The sequence below is a fragment of the Labrus bergylta genome, chromosome 16, assembly GCF_963930695.1.
Source record: "Labrus bergylta chromosome 16, fLabBer1.1, whole genome shotgun sequence".
Taxonomy (NCBI): domain Eukaryota; kingdom Metazoa; phylum Chordata; class Actinopteri; order Labriformes; family Labridae; genus Labrus; species Labrus bergylta.
This window is the reverse complement of record NC_089210.1, coordinates 16,539,654-16,560,451: the sequence shown is the minus strand read 5'-3', so window position 1 is coordinate 16,560,451 and position 20,798 is coordinate 16,539,654. Positions and strand designations below refer to the sequence as shown.

The window sequence follows — 20,798 nt, the reverse complement described above, 5'->3', positions numbered from 1 at the left end:
GTAATGCAGTCTCCCTTTAAACCAGCAGCCTCCATAAATCCAATGACATCAGGTTTCACTTGAGATTATAATGAGGAAGTCGAGATAAGGCTTTGAGGTCAAAGAGGTCTTTAGAAGAACTGATGACATCACTCACACGTCCCTTAATATCAAATCATGGAGCCCGCTTTCTCACAGATTCCTGCTTTTTAGGTAGCTTTAGAAATCAGGGAAATGATCCTTCTCTGATACATGAGATAAACTTTAAATCGGTCTCATAGATAACATGGTTAAAGACTTTGATGAACTGGTTTGACAGTAGATTACTGATTTAGGTAAACATGGGGACATAGACAGCACAGGAAATGTATTTAGAGGTATATAACTTTCACATTTAAGACTTTTTTTAAGAATGAAGATCACTGAAAAAAGTTGATCACTGTTTAAAGACAGAGTGAGAAGTGAGGTGGCTGTGGATCAGTGGTAGAGTCATCGTCTCTCAACTGGAAAGTTGAGGGTTTGATCCCCAGCTCCTGCTGCCACATGTCTGATGTGTCCTTGGGCAAGACACATTATTCTCACTACTTCGTTGACTGTGTATGAATGGATGAGTTACTTCTGATGGACTCACTACATAGCAACATCTGCCATCATGGTGTGAATGTGTAGGTGTTACCTGCAGTAAAAGTACACATTGGTTATAATATATATTATTTCTGTTGGCTGTTTCTCACTGATCGGTTCACTCAAAACGTCTAGTCAGCTGTTCTTTAAGCTTTTAAGTTGCTGTTGTATTGAAATTCTTGTTTTCAATCATTTATGACTCAGAAAAGACTGAGCAGCATTTCTGCTTTTTGTGTGTAAGGACAGTTTGACTCAGTTGTAAAGGTCGTTCAACAAACGACAATAAAGCAGGTCGAGGTGAAGCATTAGAAAGAATGTTAGTGAAGAGCGACACCAGCTGGTTTGACTCGACTGTTACAGAGGAGGAGGACGAGGAGGAGGCTAAAGAGGAGGAAGAGGAGGAGGAAGAGGAAGAGGAGGAGGAGAAGGAGGAGGAGGAGAAGGAGGAGGAGAAGGAGGAGAAGGAGGAGGAGGAGAAGGAGAAGGAGAAGGAGAAGTAGAAGGAGGAGGAGCAGTAAGAGGAGTAGGAGAAGAAGGTGGAGAAGGAGGAGGAGGAGGAGAAGGAGAAGGAGAAGGAGAAGGAGGAGGAGAAGGAGGAGGAGGAGCAGTAAGAGGAGGAGGAGAAGGAGAAGGAGGAGAAGGAGGAGAAGGAGAAGGAGGAGGAGGAAGAGGAGGAGGAGGAGGAGGAAGAGGAGGACGAGGAGGAGGAGGAGGAAGAGGAGGAGGAGGAGGAAGAGGAGGAGGAAGAGGAGGAAGAGAAGGTGGAATTATCTGTCTGGAAGTGAAAAAAGAAAGAGGACAAGCAGCACCTCTGGCTGCAGGAGCCCCTTGTGAATGTTTGTGTGGGGCCTCAACAAACACCAGAATCACCACTGCCTGCATAGATGCCCTCAGCCGGAGCGCTGCAGTAGCTGAACGAGTGAAGCAATCTGCTGAAAGGAAAATGAAAACTAATCTAATGAAGAGTGAGTTTTGCATTTATCGCTTTATTACATAATAAGTTTCACATAACTTTAAGCTTTCAGCTCAGCCTCGGAGCTTTTCAGCTGATCGCCGTCATTAGCGTGGGATTTACTGTCCGGCCACAACATTTGCATTCATTCCGAGCTTTGACTTGAAGAAGGACGTTTATAATCTGCACCCAAACATACAGCAGGCTGTTCCAGTGACACACACACACAGCGGGAAACAGGGAAGGGACTTCAACATTTTCCTCACACAGGGTTATGTACATTTTCTTGGTATAGGACTAATTTATTTTGACCTAGGGATTTCTTTAATTCGTATTTGGGTTATTATAAACATTTGGGGAGGGGGGGATCATGCATCATGTCATGTGTGTCTTTGTATCCATCAAGATGTCCGAGTCATAAAACTGGCAAACTCCCTCAGCAGATATTTCTTGTTTATCTCCCTCCATGAGTTTTTCTGAGTATGATCAAAGTTCACCTCGAGAATTTCCTAAATAACTTTAAACACACTTGAAAGAGTACTTGAATAAATGTGGCCTGTGCCCCACATAGCAGGAGCCATAAGCTTGTGTAGAAACAGAATTTGTAACTGGATTTGTTCAATCTCTGCACATTTTCCACCAGGAGGAGTCACCCTTTTTCCTCGAGTTCAGCCAACAGCTGTATCCCTGATTCGTTTCCCTCAGCTGTGAATGACAGAGGATTGCTTTGTGCACCAATGCAGCTTTTGTGACTCGCAGTTGATGCATGTCAGATGTTTAAATCCCTGCATCGTTTACTGCTGTTCAGCAGCGAATAACTTTCATTCTCATATCTTTCCTCTCTCTCTCTTTGTTCAGATGATTCCTCCACTGTCCAGAATGTCATTTTTTAACATCTGTTTTTTTGACATGAATGAAAGAGTTGACTGTGCAATGAGAAATATCACAACATGGTGCTGACTTCACACAGAGCTTCTCTTTTACTCCACTTGTTGGACTCTGCAGATCGAGATTTTACACACAAACTTCATGTTTTAGTCTGCTCATAAAATGTAGGTGAGACTTTGCACGGTTGCTACAGTTCTCAGAAACATGCTAAACAGATGGCACTCATACTGCAGATGCTCAGATAGACCATCCACCTACCAGGAAGACAGAAGACCACAAGAAGCAACCTCGGCTGTTAAAAAAGTGTTGTTTACAGTTGGGTTCAAAAAAACTATTTTGTCTAAATTATTTTTCAGCACACAAACTGTAAGTCATTTTAATATGCTTTTGCTTACGTCTACCTTATACCTTATAAGTGCCAAACAAAGCAACAACATATTATGATTATAATTCATGTTGAAAGGCGCAATAAGACACCTAGTGTTTAAAATGGGTACTGCAGTCTAAATTCTAAACATTGTAGAGAGCTGTGGTAGAGTGTGTGTAGATTTGACCTGATAACTGTTCTCATATCTGGCAAACCGAGGGGCGTCCAAAACGGTCGTGTGTGGGGTGCCTTAACAGCTCTCTGCAATGTTTAGTATTTAGACTGCAGTACCCATTTTGAACACCAGGTGTCAGAGTTACATATTGCTCTTTTGAACATCTTTCAAACTTACTATCAATAAGCAGTAATTATCAGTGTAAACGCTTAGTTAACGACCTGCTCGCTGTAGACTATGGTCATATAGAACTTTATGAAATTGTCTCTGTGTTACACTGAGTATACCTAAAAGAGATGCTTTCACATATTAAACCCCACTGCTGTGTCTTTTTCTCTTATAGAAGAAAACCGTCAGCCCAGTCATGTGCTGATTGCCTGTATCAAAATATTGCACGAATGTAATCATCCGTTTATAAAAGCCCTCCTGCCACAGAAGCACTTTTTGTTTATGCTTTTAGTTGCCAACGTGTGTGTGTGTGTGTGTGTGTGTGTGTGTGTGTGTGCGTGCGTGCGTGCGTGCGTGCATGTGTGCGTGCGTGCGTGCGTGTGTGTGTGTGCGTGCGTGCGTGTGTGTGTGTGTGTGTGTGTGTGTGTTGTCCGGCCCCGTTCAGCCCCCTGCGCCCTCTCATTGGCTCCAGCTGCACCAACTTCTCCTCCGTGTCTTCTCGGGTGGGCGACCGACGACACAGTTTTGTTCCAACTCCAAAAAACGTGGCCACAGGTTTTCAAAACTCAAAGAAATACGAATTTATTTTATCACTTTTAAAAATCAAGAGAAAGGAGGAGGAGGAGGAGGAGATTTAAAAGAAGTGTTCCCAGAGAGGTGACGTTCAGAGAAAGGAGCACCAGGACTTCTGGAAACTCTACTCCTCTCCTGGACCGTGCTGTCAGCATGGTATGTCCACTCCACAACACTGCGTCCTGCTGCAGCTCTTAACGCGTTACTAACCCCCCTGCATGGACTCTAACGACTCACATCTCACCCCCTTTGCTTCTCTTTAATAGTGGTTTGATTCTGGAGGGGATGTTGGAGGACGTATGGTTTGTATAATTTACCGTGAGTTGCTAAACTTATGTGTGCGTTACTTAAGCAGTCATGAATAGGCTTTACGGTTTGCCTTTGGATAATCTCCAGTGTGCAGCTGCTTTTCTCAACATGTGTTCACACTGGGGCATTCTGCTGCTCAATATGTTCAGAGATAGATGTATTTCACACCTCGACTATCAGCAGGAAGGTTTCTGTAACGTGCATGTAAAGAGACATATGAATCAACTGTTTATTGTACAGCTGCACCAAGAAACTTACAGTCCAAAAAAAGTGCACTTTTGAGCACTTTTAAAATGTATTTTAAAGTAGCTCCCCTACTTATTGATCTGATGTGGATGTTGTCATACTTGTCATACTAATAGAAGCCAAAATGCAGCATTTTAACCTTAACCATTATATCACAGTTTTAATCTTAAATCATATACTGTATTAGACGGGTACAGATACAACACGACAGTAATTCATCTTTGTATAACTTTCCTCAAACCTCAGAGCACTTAGCATTTCTCCCAAAAAAAAATATTCAAATGACACATGTGCAAATATTAATGTGCAAATATGCTCAAAGCAAGCAGAGGGTCATGGTAGTTTTTATTGTAGCCTCTTTAGCAATAAAGAACACTGAAGGTGGAGACATAAGAAAGTGTATTTGTGATTGATGACTGCTCTCCGGTTATGTAATTCTCTGGGGTGTGTGTGTGTGTGTGTGTGTGTGTGTGTGTGTGTGTGTGTGTGTGTGTGTGTGTGTGTGTGTGTGTGTGTGTGTGTGTGTGTGTGTGTGTGTGTGTGTGTGTGTGTGTGTGTGTGTGTGTGTAGATCTGTTACGATGCTGAATCAAAGCTTGTAATACTGCAGCTCATGAGTTTCTCTTTGCTTGCAGGGTTTTTTTTCTCCACAGTATGTGATCCGTGCTTTCCTCTCACTGAAGCAGCAGAAATGAATCAAAGAATAAAATATTTAATGACGACTTCCAAAACGGTCTCATAATCAGTGTGACTGTTTAACTCCCCAGAAGAAGGTGTTACTGACATGTTCTGTGTGGTCCTGCTTCGGCAGATTGCCACAGAGTTTCTTAAAGAAAAATAAGTCTCTGGCTCCTTTTTTCAAACATGACGTCGACATGTTAAATTCTGACTGTTTGTGGAGGTTTGGTGCGTCTTGCAAGCAGGAACACACGTCATGTTGTTCTAAATATCCCTATATTGTTGTCACGATACCACAATTTCAAACTTCGATATGATATCAGTAAAACTCAAACGACACGGATGCCTGTTTTTAAAATCACTGCAGCAAAAATAGAATCTCTTAGATACCAAAATATTGGGTCAGTTTTTGTTTTTGAATATCAAAAATTGCAGACAAACTCCTGCACACTGCAACGTTTCTGTACCCAAAACTTTGCTGATGTTTTTGTTGCAATTGTGAATAGTCTGTGGCCTAGTGGTTAGTGTACACGCCCCACGCACAGAGTGTATAACCCTTCAAGCAGGTGGCTCGGGTTCAAAACCGACCTGTTGCTCCTTTCCAGCGCTTCTCTTTCTCTCTCCCTGATTTTTGACTCTATCCACCAAACAGCAACACAAACTGTATTTTAGTGGAAAGAGACAGGTTGACAAGCGTAAAAAGTGGCTGTGCGATGATGTCTAAAACAAACTAGGATAAAGTGACCTTCAGATTTTAATGTGAGGTAGAGTGCTGGAGTATTAAAGTGCTAAATGTTGGAGTATTGCACATGATTGTCAGGTACTGGTGTAAATTACTCATTTGCCCTCGATCCTGTAACTTGGTTGCACATAGCCCTAAGGCAACGAGTTTACATGTGAATCAACATATACTATTGAACAGGGTTAGACATCATGACAACCATCAGGCGTGAAGCCTTTTATTCCTCCTGGTGTGAGGACGTCTGAAGATGATTATAAAGACGTTTTTTTAAACTTTCATTGCACCTGTAGTGTTTTCGTTGTTTTATGGTTTAACCTGGCTGCAAAGCAAACTTCCTCTTGTAGACAATACAGTGAAGAATGTGTGATAGTTGTCAGAGAGGTATGGTAGTACACATTCTGAACTCCTGATTGTACAGCTCGTCTCTCGTGTCCTTCTGAGTGTAGATTTTTAGATTTCAGATTTGATCAGACAAATGAATGTGTACTCAAAATACCGAGGCATGGCAGCACGTGCTGTGTCAACACAGAGATTAGTCTGAGTCTGTAGTTACAGCTGCAGCATACAGCCGAACCCTTCACCGTTTACAGTTTATATTTAATTTATATTACACACCAGTCGATTAAATACTGATACAAAAACGTGGATGTACATGAGGACAAATCTGGGAGGAAACCGACTGGGAGCTTTGGACTGATGAGTTCTTCTTCTGTGGTGTTTTGTGTTCAAAGTGGGCATCAAATCCAGCAAAGTTTGTCTGAAGTGGAATCCTTATGCATCTAAACAAATTTCAGTTGTTGTCTACAAATATAAAATCTGGTTTGTTTTAAAGCTTAGTCAGGGCGTGTTGGGACACTGCTGTATGTCTTTGTGCTTTTTCTATCACTGAGTGTGTTGTCCGTTTACCGACTGTACCCAGAGATAGACTCAGGCTGACCCACAGGCCACATTTTTACAACCACCTACTGTTTGTGTGTGCAGGTGTGAGCGTGGGTGTGTAGGTGTGTAGGTGTGGGCATGGGTGTGTGCACACTCTGTGAAGGGGTCTATGGGGTAAGAAGTTAATTTAGGGTTATCCAAGTATAGAAAAAGACAAAAATACTGAAGTACCTTTGCAAAAGAATTTAGCAAGGCAGGAGACTCATGAAGAAACATGCAGCACGTTTCCACTGACATGGAAAACGTGTAAAAGGTAAAACATACAAAAAGAGACTACAGCATTTTCTGTCAAACCAGTCTGAACTTTTCTTTACAACAAACTAAAACAGGACTTCATACTCGGTTGTTTTTTGTCTGTGTCGAGCAGGAGTTTAACAGTTTGTATACGTTTGTGTAGAAGCTCGTTTCTATGACAACCGTGGGATATTTGATCTGATTTGTTCTCTTTTTTTCCCCCCCACTTATTGTGAGAGACTTTTTGTTTTAATGCATGAGAAGAAAGAGGCCTCACTGATGTTTCTCACTGATATGACAGTTACACTTCATCAGATCACTTCACGGTCGGTCCGGCCGCCTCCAGGTTACATGGGGGCTTTCTTATGGGGGCTTTCTTTAGGGGGGCTTTCTTTCAGAGACAGGAGAGTGGATAGAGTCAGAAACCAGGGAGCAAGAGAGGGAGAGAGAGTGGGGAATGTCATACGGTAATGGAACCAAGGGTCAAACGTGGCGACCCCCCCCCCCCCCTCGAGGATTAAGCTTCTGTACATGGGGCACGTGCACATGACTGTAACCAGATATTAGGTCACCATAGTTCTGGACCTCAGTCATTTTTTCAAAAAACAAGACAGCAAAAATCGTTACCATGACTTGGGGCTTGGCAATTTTCTATAAAGATGCCAAACGTGTTTCAGCTGCACAATGTCAACATGGACATGAAAAATGACATAAATATCAACTAAAATAGCTGAACTTGTAGCTCTATCGAAGACACCTTTAACAATATTTTAATGCAACGTAAACTATATCGATATATACAATGTTGTCTTACCCTATATCTCATTTGAAAATATATCGATATATCGTAAAAACTCAATATACTCAATATATATATCCCAGCCCTACAATCAGCCCTACACGCTTCTGTGCTCCTCGCTGAAGCAGTGCCCTGCCTCCTAGCTCTCTCTGCATGTGATCTGCGGACACTTTATAAATAGGAAGTCAAAGCGTGTGAGTTGTCAGCCGGTAGTATAGCTTGGGTTGCATTTGAGGGCATTAATTCAGCACGTCCTGAAATGCCTTGAAACTTTAGATGAAACTTTATTATAAAAAAAAATGATAGACCTCACTTTTTTCTAAACTCTGGTTACCACCTTGCATGCTCACTAACCTTTAGGATACCAGCGCCCCCTGTTCATTGTTATTTTAATGATAGACGGCATTCATTTCATTTGACAGGTGGATAAGGAGAGAGATGAGTCCATCAGAAATTGCAGCTAAACTCCATCACATTGTATAAATTGCACAAATATATTGCTCATGTTTCGGTGCAGAACTATTTAGACGCTGTGCATGAGTTTGATTGCAATTTTGGATAATTGAAAACAAGAAATGACTTTATATCAGGTGCCTCTAACGTCTATTTTTCTGTTGACATGGTATCTAAACAGGTGTTGACATTGTTTGTGTTTACTTGTATCATATCGAAGTTTAAAATATTCTGAATCATGACCATCATAGTGTTTTCTGTTTAGTCAGCCATCTGACTAACGATCCAAAGATATTCAATAATATAAATGAGACAAACAGCAGAGTGTGACATGTAAGGAGCAGCAAGCTGAAAATGTTTCACACATGTAACCCTGGTAAAAGAAAGTTTCTGTCCATCATCAGTCGCTCTTAAATGTTGAAACAAACTCTTAACAGCTTCTCTCCTGCCTTGTTACCAACTATATTTCCACTGCGTGTTCTACACCTCTGCACCGCCCACACTGTGAACCAATGTGAACCTAACATCTCCCAAAGCCCACTCCCACCCACATGTCACCCAAGACTGTTCCTCCTTCACCCGTGGTCGCTGTGCCCACTGGCTGCTGCTCTTTCCACGTCCCCCTCCTTCTCTTATGTTGTGTGCATATTTTTGTCGCTCTCTCGCGCTCCTCCATGCATGTGTGGATTTTTTTTTTCTGAAATCACCTGACCGATCTGGATGTGTGTCTTGCCCAGCCTCGTCCTCATCTGGATCATACACCACCCTGTTATTTTCCATTCTCGCCAGCTGATACCGACAGTGACACGACAAATCACAGAGCTAGGTCATGTCTTAAAGCCAGTTTGGCTTCTGCTGAGCCTTTGTGGATCTTAGCCACTCATCTGAGTTAGCGAGATGTTCTGTTCACGTGAAGGCCGATGATCTGATGTTCTTTTGCATTTGAAAACTTTCAGTAGAAATATCAACAGGAGGATTGGTGTTCAGTGTGGGGCACACAACATTCATCCACATGCTTTTATTTCTGTAACACCACTCATTAAAAGTCATCATTCTCGGTCAAGTCAGCAGTGCAGTGGTGAGGACACTTGGACGCCTTTCACTCCCATATGGAGACATTCCTGGTGAATATGTGTTCGACTCTCAGAGAGATGTTGTGTAATGAAATCCCCAAAGGACGTGAAGGTCTTGTATTTCTGTTTAATGAGAGAGGATGTTGTTTTAAAAACAGACTGGCCTCTGTGTAAAATGTTGTTTATTGCTTGTAAAAAAAAAAACAACAACATGGACATGGTAAAAACCTGAGCTTGCAGACCTCAACAAATGGGTGGTCATAGTTAAAGAAATCTTTGATTCATACATATATACATATGTACATACATATATACTAAACCATGGCAAAGTTTTTTAAACATGTGATGCACCGTTGTTGGTGTTATCCCTGGACGTGGTTTCCTGCTGCTCTGAACGAGACGTTACCAGAACTTGTCCAGAACCTGACGTCAGGTTCTGCCGACATTTCAGAGCAAAACATGGAGCAAAGTCGTATGACACGCCCACCCCCGTAAGCTCTTTCAGGTACACGCACCTTAAAGGATAGTCCCTCATATTTCCCTGCAAATGCAAACAGAGCTGGCCAATCAGAGGAAAGTGGGAACGTGGGGAGGCCTTAAAGAGACAGCAGCTAAAAGGAACCTTTTCATGCATGAGGGATTTTACTGACGTCAGTATCCGATCAGTAAGGAGGTTTTTGAGCTGCAAATCTCACAACGCCAGGGGTCCTAGACTCACATCATTAATGGTGAAACTAAACTAGATGCATGCTTCATTTCCTGTACTTACCTTGTTTGCATGAAGTCCATTTTAACATGTGCATGACTTGAAAACTAAAAAACAGAAATAGTGTCAGAGACGACTTTTGATTCCAGGATTTGAATGTTCCACTGAATGATTTGAGATTCTCTGCAGAGTGTTCTGACTCTGAGACTGAGACTCACTTTGTCCCACATGGACCATCTCCTCCGTGTTTATTTAAGCTGCACTGCTGCATGAGTTACATCACATGTATGTTCTAACGTTGTGTTTTCACAGCGCAGGTTTGAGGGGGAGGGCAGAGTTTAAGATATACATTTTCTCTCCTCCTGTCGACTCTCGCTGGTCTTTATACTTTCCCCGTAGACACTGTACACCTTCCATGTTGTTACAGCGGGCTGTGGTCCCTGATATATGATCAGTTAGATCCTGTGGGGATTTAAAAACAGACGCCCTCATCATACACACCTTTATAAGCGTTATAGCTTTCTTGAAAACAACCATATCCTGATAACTTGCCTCATGGATCATATTTCATTAATTTTGATTCTCAGATGCCAACAAGGAAGTTTAAATCATTACCACTAAAGTTCATTGTTCTACTACTTCTTCTTTTGTTCCTGATAAGACGGAGAAACCACCACTGGACAGCACCGAGGACAGAGCCTGGCTTGGCGAGGGTCAGTCTGAAACTCAGCTCGCTGCTGTGAACGGGCCGGATGGAGCCGACGACGACCGGCCAGCATGGGACTCTAAGGTCCAGTATGTGTTGGCCCAGGTGGGGTTCAGTGTGGGCTTAGGGAACGTGTGGAGGTTCCCCTACCTTTGCCATCAAAATGGAGGAGGTGAGTGCGAGAGAAATGATGCAAGTTCTTTGATTATTTTAATTTGTTTTCAAGGGTAACGAGTACATTTCAGTTGTTTTCTGGAGATCTCGACTTCTGTACCTCCTCACCTAGGGATAGTCGAGATCCTCAGAAGTTGTTCAGCTCGCTCTTGCTGCGTCTCCCTCTATCCTCTCTCCACCCCAACGCAGTCTCTGCAGATATCTGTTCAACATGAGTCTGGTTCCACTCGAGGTTTCTGCCTCCTAAAGATTTTTTTTTTTTGCCACTGCAACTTTGCCAAATGTTGCTTAAATAATCTTTATTTGTTTAGCGCCAATTCAAAAAAAGAGTTATCTCAAGACGCTTTACAAAAGAGCATATGGGATAATATGCAGGAAGGATTTCTCCTTTGTATTCCTTGCGTTCCTGTTGTCCACACTTCCTCCCCGCTGAGGTGGAGGTCGGAGCAGGCTGTGCAGGAATGAGGACGGCGGTGGTTGTGGGGACGACACAGTCCGATGGTGAAGGCTCAGCGTGAGGCGGTGGTTAATGCACACATATACTGATATATTTTCAAACACTGGTGACCTGATGAAGGCCACAAGCCGAAAACGCGTCGCTCTGATTTGTTAATTAAGTCGTCTTCATATTTCAAGCTGGAGCATTTTGACCTCTTAATGCTGTGCACGTGACGGATGAATGTTGGGTCTTTATGAATACTTATAGATGTTTGTTTGCACTGACTGACGTTGTTTCCTCCTCTCTCGCTCGCTTTGGATGAAAGCGTCTGATGAATGATGGAGTACAGTCTAGACCTGCTCTTTTTATGTCTGCAGACAACATTTGTTCAGAAACTGGCGCTCTACAAATAAAGACTGAAATCACCACTGGAAAACCAGAAGTGTTATCCAAAGAGAACAAGATAAAAAAGTCAAGAGCTTCAAGAAACCAGAATGAGTCATTACCACAGGAAACCGAGTGAAATAAGATGTATGGTGTGTGTGTGTGTTTTATGTTTGTGTCCAGGTTTCTAAACGTCTCTCTCTCCTTCTAGGGGCCTTCATGCTGCTGTATGTTTTTCTTTTGCTGATTGTGGGAGTTCCTCTGTTTTTCATGGAGTTGGCAGCTGGCCAGTGTATTCGCCAGGGAAGTATCGGCGTTTGGAAGCACATCTCTCCAAAACTGTCAGGGATTGGATACTCCAGCTGCATGGTGAGGAGACACTGTTTGTTTGTGTGCGCGAGTTTTAATTTCTTGGGCAGTTTCAAGAAAAGTTAATACAGGATGCAGAACAATCCATGTTTCTTCATGTTTTCTTCAAAGTTTCAAAAATAAGGTAAAAAAATGTTGATACTGTTTCACTCATCGAGTTCACGTTTTAGCACGGGGACAACTTCTGCTGTGCGTCTCGTACACTTTAGCGTAGCGTAGCATGACACACAGAAACTCACAACGACAGCAGTGATACCTCACTTCACTTGTCTTAAAGCGATAACACTCCGGCAGCCGTAACCATGAGCAACCTTAAAGGCAAAGTGCTCACATGCAATTGGATGCAAAGTACAAAATATAAATAGAATTGAAGTTAGCTTTGAATCAAACGAGGTCTATCATCTCAACCTGAGAAAAATAAATCTCCATGGTACAGTAGGTGATATCAGGAAGTATTGGGTGCCTGTAGGACTTCTATTTTTGTTGCCCTGGTATTGAAACAGGTGTTGATATCATTAGATTCTTACCAGTATCATCATTTCTTAGGTTTCTGGTATCATGACCACCTTACTCAGAACTCTGATGATGATTGATTACCTGAAACTAACCGTGTCACATTTAAGCTGCCGTGCTTTGGTAGCTGCAGGATTTCTTTGGTTTTTGGTTTTAAATATAGGACATTCATTAGTACTTTAAGCGTGAGCCCCCAAACTGAAAACATTCATACGTCCTGTTTCACCAAAGAACTACCACATTAGTCACCTCTCTGCAAACAGCTGTGAAGAAAGGCTGATGATGACATCCCGCCATGTTGTAATGTGAGAGGCGTCCTGCGCCGTAGAGCTGGCAGTTAGTTACATAACTCTTTTTCAACGGAGGGGACGAGGCAAACCCCCGAGTGGACAGGAGCTTTTCTGTGCACAAACAGCAAACAGACGTAGACTTGTACCTTTAGACGCCTCAACTAGTTTCTTTCTCCAAAGAACTCACTGCTCAGTCAGTCCCAGTTAATGACCGTGTCTCGATTTGTTCTGGCTAAACTTAAATCAAACCATCTCCCACATGTCAACAGCTTTATAATGACGTAATAACATTTAGGTTTAAATACATTCAATTAAGATAAAAAAAACTACCTGATCATTTGATGTCTTCTGTTCTCCACAAGGAAAACTACAGAGTCCCTGAAGTCCCAGACAAGTGAAGGTTTTTATTTTTGCCCACAAGTTATCATCTGCTGACATCGAAACAGACGGACTGCAGACCCTGATGTTGGACTGATCCCAATGTCAAGCTGACATCTAAACCTGATCTTTGACTGACTTAAGACCCTGACATGAGGCTGACATAAGACCCTGACTTTGGACTGACATAAGATTCCAGCGCTGGGCTGACACCGACATCGGACCCTGATGTCGGGTTGACCTCAAAACCTGAAATCATTTTGTGTGCACAAGTTTTCATCTAACTTTGTTTCCACAAAATAACTAAATGTGTGCATCCATCCATTGACTATATATCCCGCTTTACCCATTTGGGGTCACGGGGGTGCTGGAGCTGATCCCAGCTGTTATTGGGTGAGAGGTGGGGTTACACCCTGGACTGGTCTCCAGCCAATCACAGGGCTGACATTTAGAGACAGACAACCAGACACACTCACATTCACACCTACGGGCAAGTTAGAGTCAGCAGTTAACCTAACGAGCATGTCTTTGGACTGTGGGTACTCATGCACGGGGAGGCTCTGCACCACAAGGATTCGAACCAGGAACCTCCTCACTGTGCACCAACAGCGCAAACTAAATTGTGTGCACAAGATCTCATGCACAGGAGATAATATTTGGGACTTCAGCGGCTCTGATGAAAACACATTTTTGACCTTAAAAACACTATTTCAGCACAAACTGCATCCTGTTTCTAAAAGATTTGCTTTGTAAATGTTACCCTCTCCTAGGTGTGTTTTTACGTGGCTCTGTACTACAATGTCATCATTGCCTGGAGCTTGTTCTACATGGGGAACTCTTTTCAGTACCCTCTGCCGTGGGAGCACTGTCCCATTGATGTGACCACCAACGTTACAGGTGATGATGATGATCAAAATGAGACATTCAGGTAAACATGCAGGATACTTAAGTGTTTGTCGTCTGTCCTCTATCGACAGTGAGAGAATGTGCAGGTTCCTCCCCGACGTCATACTTCTGGTTTCGCAAAGCGCTGAATATCACAAACTCCATCGAAGAAACCGGAGAGTTTAACCCAATCATGACAGGCTGTTTGCTGGCTGCGTGGGCCATCGTGTCCCTGGCTATGATCAAGGGCATCAAGTCTTCTGCAAAGGTCAGGGCAGCACTACCTCTCCTTTAAGATAATCACGCCATGTGATGAGACACCAGAGTGATCACAACTTTCTATCTTACTCTGCAAGAAAACAAGACACACATTTCCTAAAGGAACAGAAATCATCCTAACTTTCCTTCTCCTCAGGTGATGTACTTTTCCTCGGTCTTTCCCTACTTGGTGCTCTTTATTTTCCTCATCAGAGGGATGATGTTGGACGGAGCGATAGATGGAATCACCTACATGTTTTATCCTAAAGTAAGAGCAGCTTTCATCGTTTGGTTGTCATTTTGTATTTCTCCCTGTATTTCTTTATATGTGATTTTTCACACTTAAATATAATATAAATCAAGTATATCCTCTGAAAATAACTCTGTGAGTCATGACTGTCTACAATGGGTGTAACACCCGAGTCCCACTGTCTGTGATGCTTTCAGAGTTTTCAGAGTCCTATCTTCAGTTTGTTTACATCGCCTGGATGGCCGGCTGACTCCTCCCCTCGCGTATAAAAGTTGTTTAATTGAGGGACTAGAGAAAAGAAGAATAACATACTGTACTCACTGCTTAACTGTGTTTCTAGATCACGCTCATTTCAGGTAAATTTACATGCAGTGTGAAGATACGAGCATAATAAAGATCGCTAGCATTAGCATGCTAACACAACAATGCAGCGCAAGTTGTTTTGGTTTCATGCTGGTGCTCAAGGGCGACATCTGCTGGATCAAAAAAATCACATATAAAGCCTTTAAAGTAATGAAAGGTGCTTAGAGCGTATTTAAAACTTGAGAGGACATTTTGTTTTTGTTTACACTCGTAACGACTTAATGACATTTTAATTTTGTTTTCCTTCCCAGCTGGAGATCTGGGGCAGCGTGCAGGTGTGGCGGCAGGCTGCTACTCAGGTGTTCTTTGCCCTCGGCCTGGGCTACGGCTCTGTGATCGCCTATTCCTCCTACAATCCGGTCAACAACAACTGCCACCAGGACGCTCTGATGGTGTCCTGCATCAACTTCATGACGTCCGTGCTGGCCTCGCTCGTGGTTTTCGTCGTGCTCGGTTTCCGTGCCAAGAACATCGCGCTGCGCTGCGTGGCTGAGTACGGATGTGTGCATGAATAGTGACATTATGGGTCCTTTATTCACCACATGATTTCATATGCAGGGGAGAAGCACAAAGGTCAAAGGTCGATGGTCACATAATAACTTTAATTACACATGAACATACTAAAAGGATGTCATAATTGAGAGACAGGACGGTGGATAGAGTCAGAAATCAGAGAGAGAAAGAGAGAGAGAGAGAGAGAGAGTAGGGAGTGACATGCAGGAAAGGAGCCACAGGTCGGATCCAGAACCGGGGCCGTCTAGTGGACTAGAGATGTTTACTTATTACAAACAATCCAGGCCTTATTTTTATAACTTCTGTAATAAGATGTTTATCAGGATTAAACAGGTGTAGTGTAATAAGATATTTATACATTTGTAAAGATTTGAGTTTTTGCGGTGCAGTTCCTGAGAGTCGACCTGTTCGTTTAGATTTGAGGCGTTTTGTCTCACAGCAGATAATGCCTCTCTTATCGACTGCTACTTTTATATTTTAAACTCTCGCAGAAATCTGGGTCTTCTAAACATCATGACGACTCAAGAGTGGAACCAGGACTTGGTCAAACAGGGTTGGCCTTGGATCGACACGGCCGATCCCAGCTCCGTCCCTCTGGCTGACTACAGACAGTGGTACAGTGAGCACGGCGCCGTGATGGGCGCCAACATCACCGACTGCAGTCTGGAGGAGGAGATGAAAAAGGTAACTTTGAAATTTCAATGAACTGTCTTAACAAAAGTGTTTTTATCCGGAGAAGGGTCAGGCCAAACGTGTAGCGCTTAAAATCACTTTTCATAAACGTTGTTTTCAAGGCCACATTTTTGAGCGAGGAAGGCGTCACCACAGGTTGCTCTAACAGGCTCTGGACACGGGCTTCTGGTGAGGTGAACAATAACAATAGTAAGCAGGAGGAGTGCCGAGGTTCCCAGGACCCCACAGGAATCTGTGAGGTGCTGTCAGATATCCAGCAGGCAGGAGGAAGAAAACATACGGGACACTGTATCTAGTATTTTTACTAGCGGAGATGGATTCAAGCTGTGAGAAGAGAAACTAAAGAAACATATGAAGGGGTACTAAATGTCATGTTATCTAAGAGGGTTTGTGTTATCAGAAGAATGCCTTACTCATTTAATTTCATTTCAAACCTTTATTTATTCTCGGAAAGACACTGAGGTTTCCCTCATTTCCAACGCCGTCGAGATTACAAGCACAGTAAAACGAGCAAAAACACATCAAACACTCAGAATCTGTGACAAAAACCACTGAGATCATTTAAAACAGTTACAATTTGAAACAAAGTTGTTCGAAATCAAATTCCTGAACTCTGGAAGAGAGGGAAGAACTCCGATCCTTAGAGTTTGCTGGAGGGCGTTCCACGAATTTGGGGCATCAAAAGAAAATGCAGATTTACAGATTTATTTTTTCTAAAAAATACATGCACAGGAGGCGTGCGTTTTTTTTAAAATTCCAGCCATAAAGAGAATGATGTGAAAAGATGTTTTAATGTGAAGTCATGAGGGAGGCTCCACCTGCTGCAGAGACTTCAGCTGTCCGTCTCGATGCTGCTCTCCTCCGCTGGTGACTAAAACATGTCATGAGTTTATTTGCAATCATCAGTCAGACTTTATAACTCTTTTTTTCTCCCCTCTCTGTTTTCTGTCTTTTTGCACGAGCACAGGGTGTTGAAGGCACAGGCCTGGCGTTCATCGCCTTCACCGAGGTGATGGCTCTTTTCCCCGCCAGCCCCTTCTGGTCCACTCTGTTCTTCCTCATGTTGCTCAACCTGGGGCTCAGTAGCATGTTCGGGACCATGCAGGGGATCCTCACACCTCTCATGGATAATTTTAGCCTATTGGGCCGCCACCGGACTCTGCTCACTGGTAACAGGCACTCGTCGGTTTGTTCTTACTGACTGTTGATCGGGTTGAGGATTTGTACAGCTACATTTGGAAACATTTCTCCCCTAGGAGACACATTTTGTCCCTTTTTTTTAAAGAATAGTAAGATCTCTTTCACGTCCTGCAAAGATATTTCCTCCAAAGACGATTCAGTAATTGTCGATTAGCAGCTCCACTTGAAATCTTACTTTGAATTACAGACTAATAATAAATTGTGACACAGCATTACCACAGGTTTCCTTTCAAGGTTTAAATATACCAAAGTGTTTTACATCAGACAGACAAACCTTCATTCATTGCACTAAACTTGTCTTCTGTCTTTTTTCAGTGTCCAGCTGTGCTTTGGGGTTCTTATTGGGCCTGCTGTTCACGCAGCGCTCCGGAAACTATTTTGTGGCGATGTTTGACGACTACTCTGCGACTCTCCCGTTAATCATCGTGGTCATCTTCGAGACCATCAGTGTGGCCTGGGTTTATGGAACGGATCGGTAAGAAACCAAAACTTCTATCAGCTCTTACCTGTGAAATCTAAATCATCTCTGCCTCTCCTGTCCTTTCGAAAAAACCATGCCTCTCATTCTGATGTCCTCCCTCACTGCAGGTTTCTTGATGATATTGAAGTTATGCTCAACTGGCGCCCTCCGGTGGTGTACAAATATCTTTGGAAGTACGTTTGTCTGCTGTCGTTGGTTGGTCTTCTGGCAGCCAGTTTGTTGCGAATGGTCTTCAAGAGACCCACATACACGGCCTGGAACCAGAGCACAGTAAGAGACCGGAAAACTGTCCCATACAGAATCATTTATTCTAGTAATAGCCTTTAATATTTACCTGCAGGTGTGACATATTCAACAAGATTTTGCGCCATAGAAGATGTTGGAAAGCTCCTTCACCCTGTGTCTTTACTCCTTTTTTATGGTCTCTATGAAGCATTATTTTGGTTGGAGGTCACTTGTATAAAATAGAATAGAATTACTTTATTGATCCCAAACTAGGAAATTGTGGTGTTACAGCAGCAGGTTATCAGAGCAAATAAAACAATAAAAGAATAGATACATAGTAAATAAGCACTGAAAGGCTTTATATGCAATTTTTCACATTTAAATGTAATAGAAATCAAGTATATCCTCTGAAAATAACTCTGTGAGTCATGACTGTCTACAATGGGTGTAACACCCGAGTCCCACTGTCTGTGGAGTTTTCAGAGTTTTCAGAGTTTTTTAGTCCTATCTTGTTTACATCGTCGGGACGGCCGGCTGACTCCTCCCCTCACGTATAAAAGTTGTTTAATTGAGGGACTAGAGAAAAGAAGAATAACATACTGTACTCACTGCTTAACTGTGTTTCTAGATACGCTCATTTCAGGTAAATTTACATGCAGTGTGAAGATACGAGCATAATAAAGCTCACTAGCATTAGCATGCTAACACAACAATGCAGCGCGAGTTGTTTTGGTTTCATGCTGGTGCTAAAGGGCGACATCTGCTGGATCAAAAAAATCGCATATAAAGCCTTTAAAATATGAAAAAATTTGAATAAGAAGAGATTTATACATCTTAACATTCTTACAGGTTTAAAAAAAAAAAAATGAAATACAACATTTATTCAGGCTTGTCAACTGAATGTAAAAATACTTGCTGGAGGTAAGAGATGTAAGTTTGTATCATGTTGTATCGTGATGGTTACACTTTGAGGTACACTGTGCAGTGCACGTTTCTCTCGCTGACCTGCTGTGTCTCTTCCTCTGTTCAGGCGTCTGAGATGACTCTGGAGTACCCGGGTTGGGCCCTGGCTATGATCATCATGCTCATGGTCATCGCCTGCTTGCCCGTACCCATTGGCTACCTCCTCTCAATGTGGAAAAGCCGCAGGGGCGGCAACAGTCGGTCCGAGGAGGGAGAAAGCCCCGAGGTGCACCGGGAGTTGTACACCAAGTGCAGCTCCAACGAGCAGCTGGACTCCAACTCCCACCGCAGAGACCCGTCTGAGGAGGACGAGGCCCGGCCCAGGGTCGTCTTCCTGCCGCTGGGTCACGAACTATACCGGCTCCTGCCCCAGGACGGGGAGGATGACGATGAGGAACAAGACACAGGAGTGTGAGCGGTCGCTGTGTGTGAAGACAGAAAATGTTTGAATGTTTGAGCCTCAGAGTAAACGAGCAGGACCCTGCAGGGTGAAGGGCGATCAAAAAAAAGAGAGATTCATCCTCAATCTGACGACGAGTCTTTGTAGCCTCTTAACAGGCTAGAAGTATTTTAACTATTTATATATCCTGTACATAGTTAGATCATCAGGTGCTTTTTAGATTATGAAGTTGTGACACTACCAACTCCTCCTTTTAACTCATTTTCTGAGTGGCTCAAACTGTTCAGCTAACGGAAACACTCCCAGACTCATGGAAAAGGAAAGAGAAGCTGCTATATTTTGTATACTTAAGAGTTCATGTAAAGATGTTAGTGTGGAGGTTAACTCGCTCCGGGCATGTAAAGATATGCTTTGCTTGTCTAAGTGCTCGCCTTATTTCATGTGGAATCACAACCGTGGCTGGAGAAATGAGTAAGGCAGCAACAGACAGAAAAAACTGTTTTATGACGAGTATCATCAGATAAACTGTGATGGGTTTTGCATGTGTGCGTGTGTGTGGGTGTGTGTGTGTGTGTGTGTGTGTGTGTGTGTTTGAGCATTTCTATTCCTTTGTTTGATGTGAAATGTCTTTAAAATATCTCTTATTTGTATTCTATTACCTCATAAGACCACAGCAATGTTTTTACTCGTTGTACTGTACTACAGGTGAGGATTTCAATAAACCTCTAGATGGCAGCAAACTGACTGGATGTGCTTTTATAGGGATCTACACACCACCAACACCTCACAATGTAACATTTATGAGGCTGTTTATGTGGCATATTGTAATGTTTTAATGTTTATTTAGCATACGACAGAGTAGACTGAATGTTTGTGCATGTTTTTTTTATTTTCTGTATAAAGCCGTCTCTCTACAAAAGTCAAGAATTCACTTTTCTGAATGAGAAATGTTCAAATATTCTGTGAATGTTTTCACTCACAGCTAAAGTTTGTGAGATGACACACACAGATGTTTCTGCACTTTTCATGCATAGTTTGTTAAATAGTATAATATGGTGAATGTGCTAGCCATTTACAACATGCATTTCAATCCATAACCTGCCGTCTCATTAGGGTGTAGGATCAGGATGAATCTTAGTTATAATGCCAAATATCCTTCAACTTTAAAAAACAATAATTCAATTAATACATCAGTGATACAACAAGGGCGAACTAGATTAAATTGATTTCTTAAGATGATAGTAATTATTCATATGTTTAGAAATAATTTATAACTTTACTATAACTCACAGTACAATCATTTGGACCACAGGCTGAATGAAATCCCTCACAGTGAATCAGAAAGGCCTTCATTCTCCTCTGGCCCATCTGAGAGTGAAGTGCGGCTGCTGTGGGATAGGTAGGGATGAG

The 20,798-nt window shown here is 42.6% G+C and overlaps 1 protein-coding gene across 1 annotated transcript; it reads left to right on the top strand.

Annotated features, from left to right (window-relative positions):
- Positions 1–3,639: 3,639 nt before the first annotated feature.
- Positions 3,640–20,236, top strand: slc6a16a (solute carrier family 6 member 16a). The gene is made up of 12 exons (XM_020653228.3): positions 3,640–3,882; positions 10,566–10,782; positions 11,819–11,976; positions 13,928–14,054; positions 14,135–14,310; positions 14,458–14,568; positions 15,165–15,406; positions 15,918–16,110; positions 17,087–17,288; positions 17,635–17,794; positions 17,908–18,070; positions 19,056–20,236. Exons 1-12 carry the CDS (start codon positions 3,880–3,882, stop codon positions 19,401–19,403), a joined length of 2,100 nt encoding a protein of 699 aa, XP_020508884.1. The 5' UTR covers positions 3,640–3,879; the 3' UTR covers positions 19,404–20,236.
- The last annotated feature ends 562 nt before the right edge of the window (positions 20,237–20,798 follow it).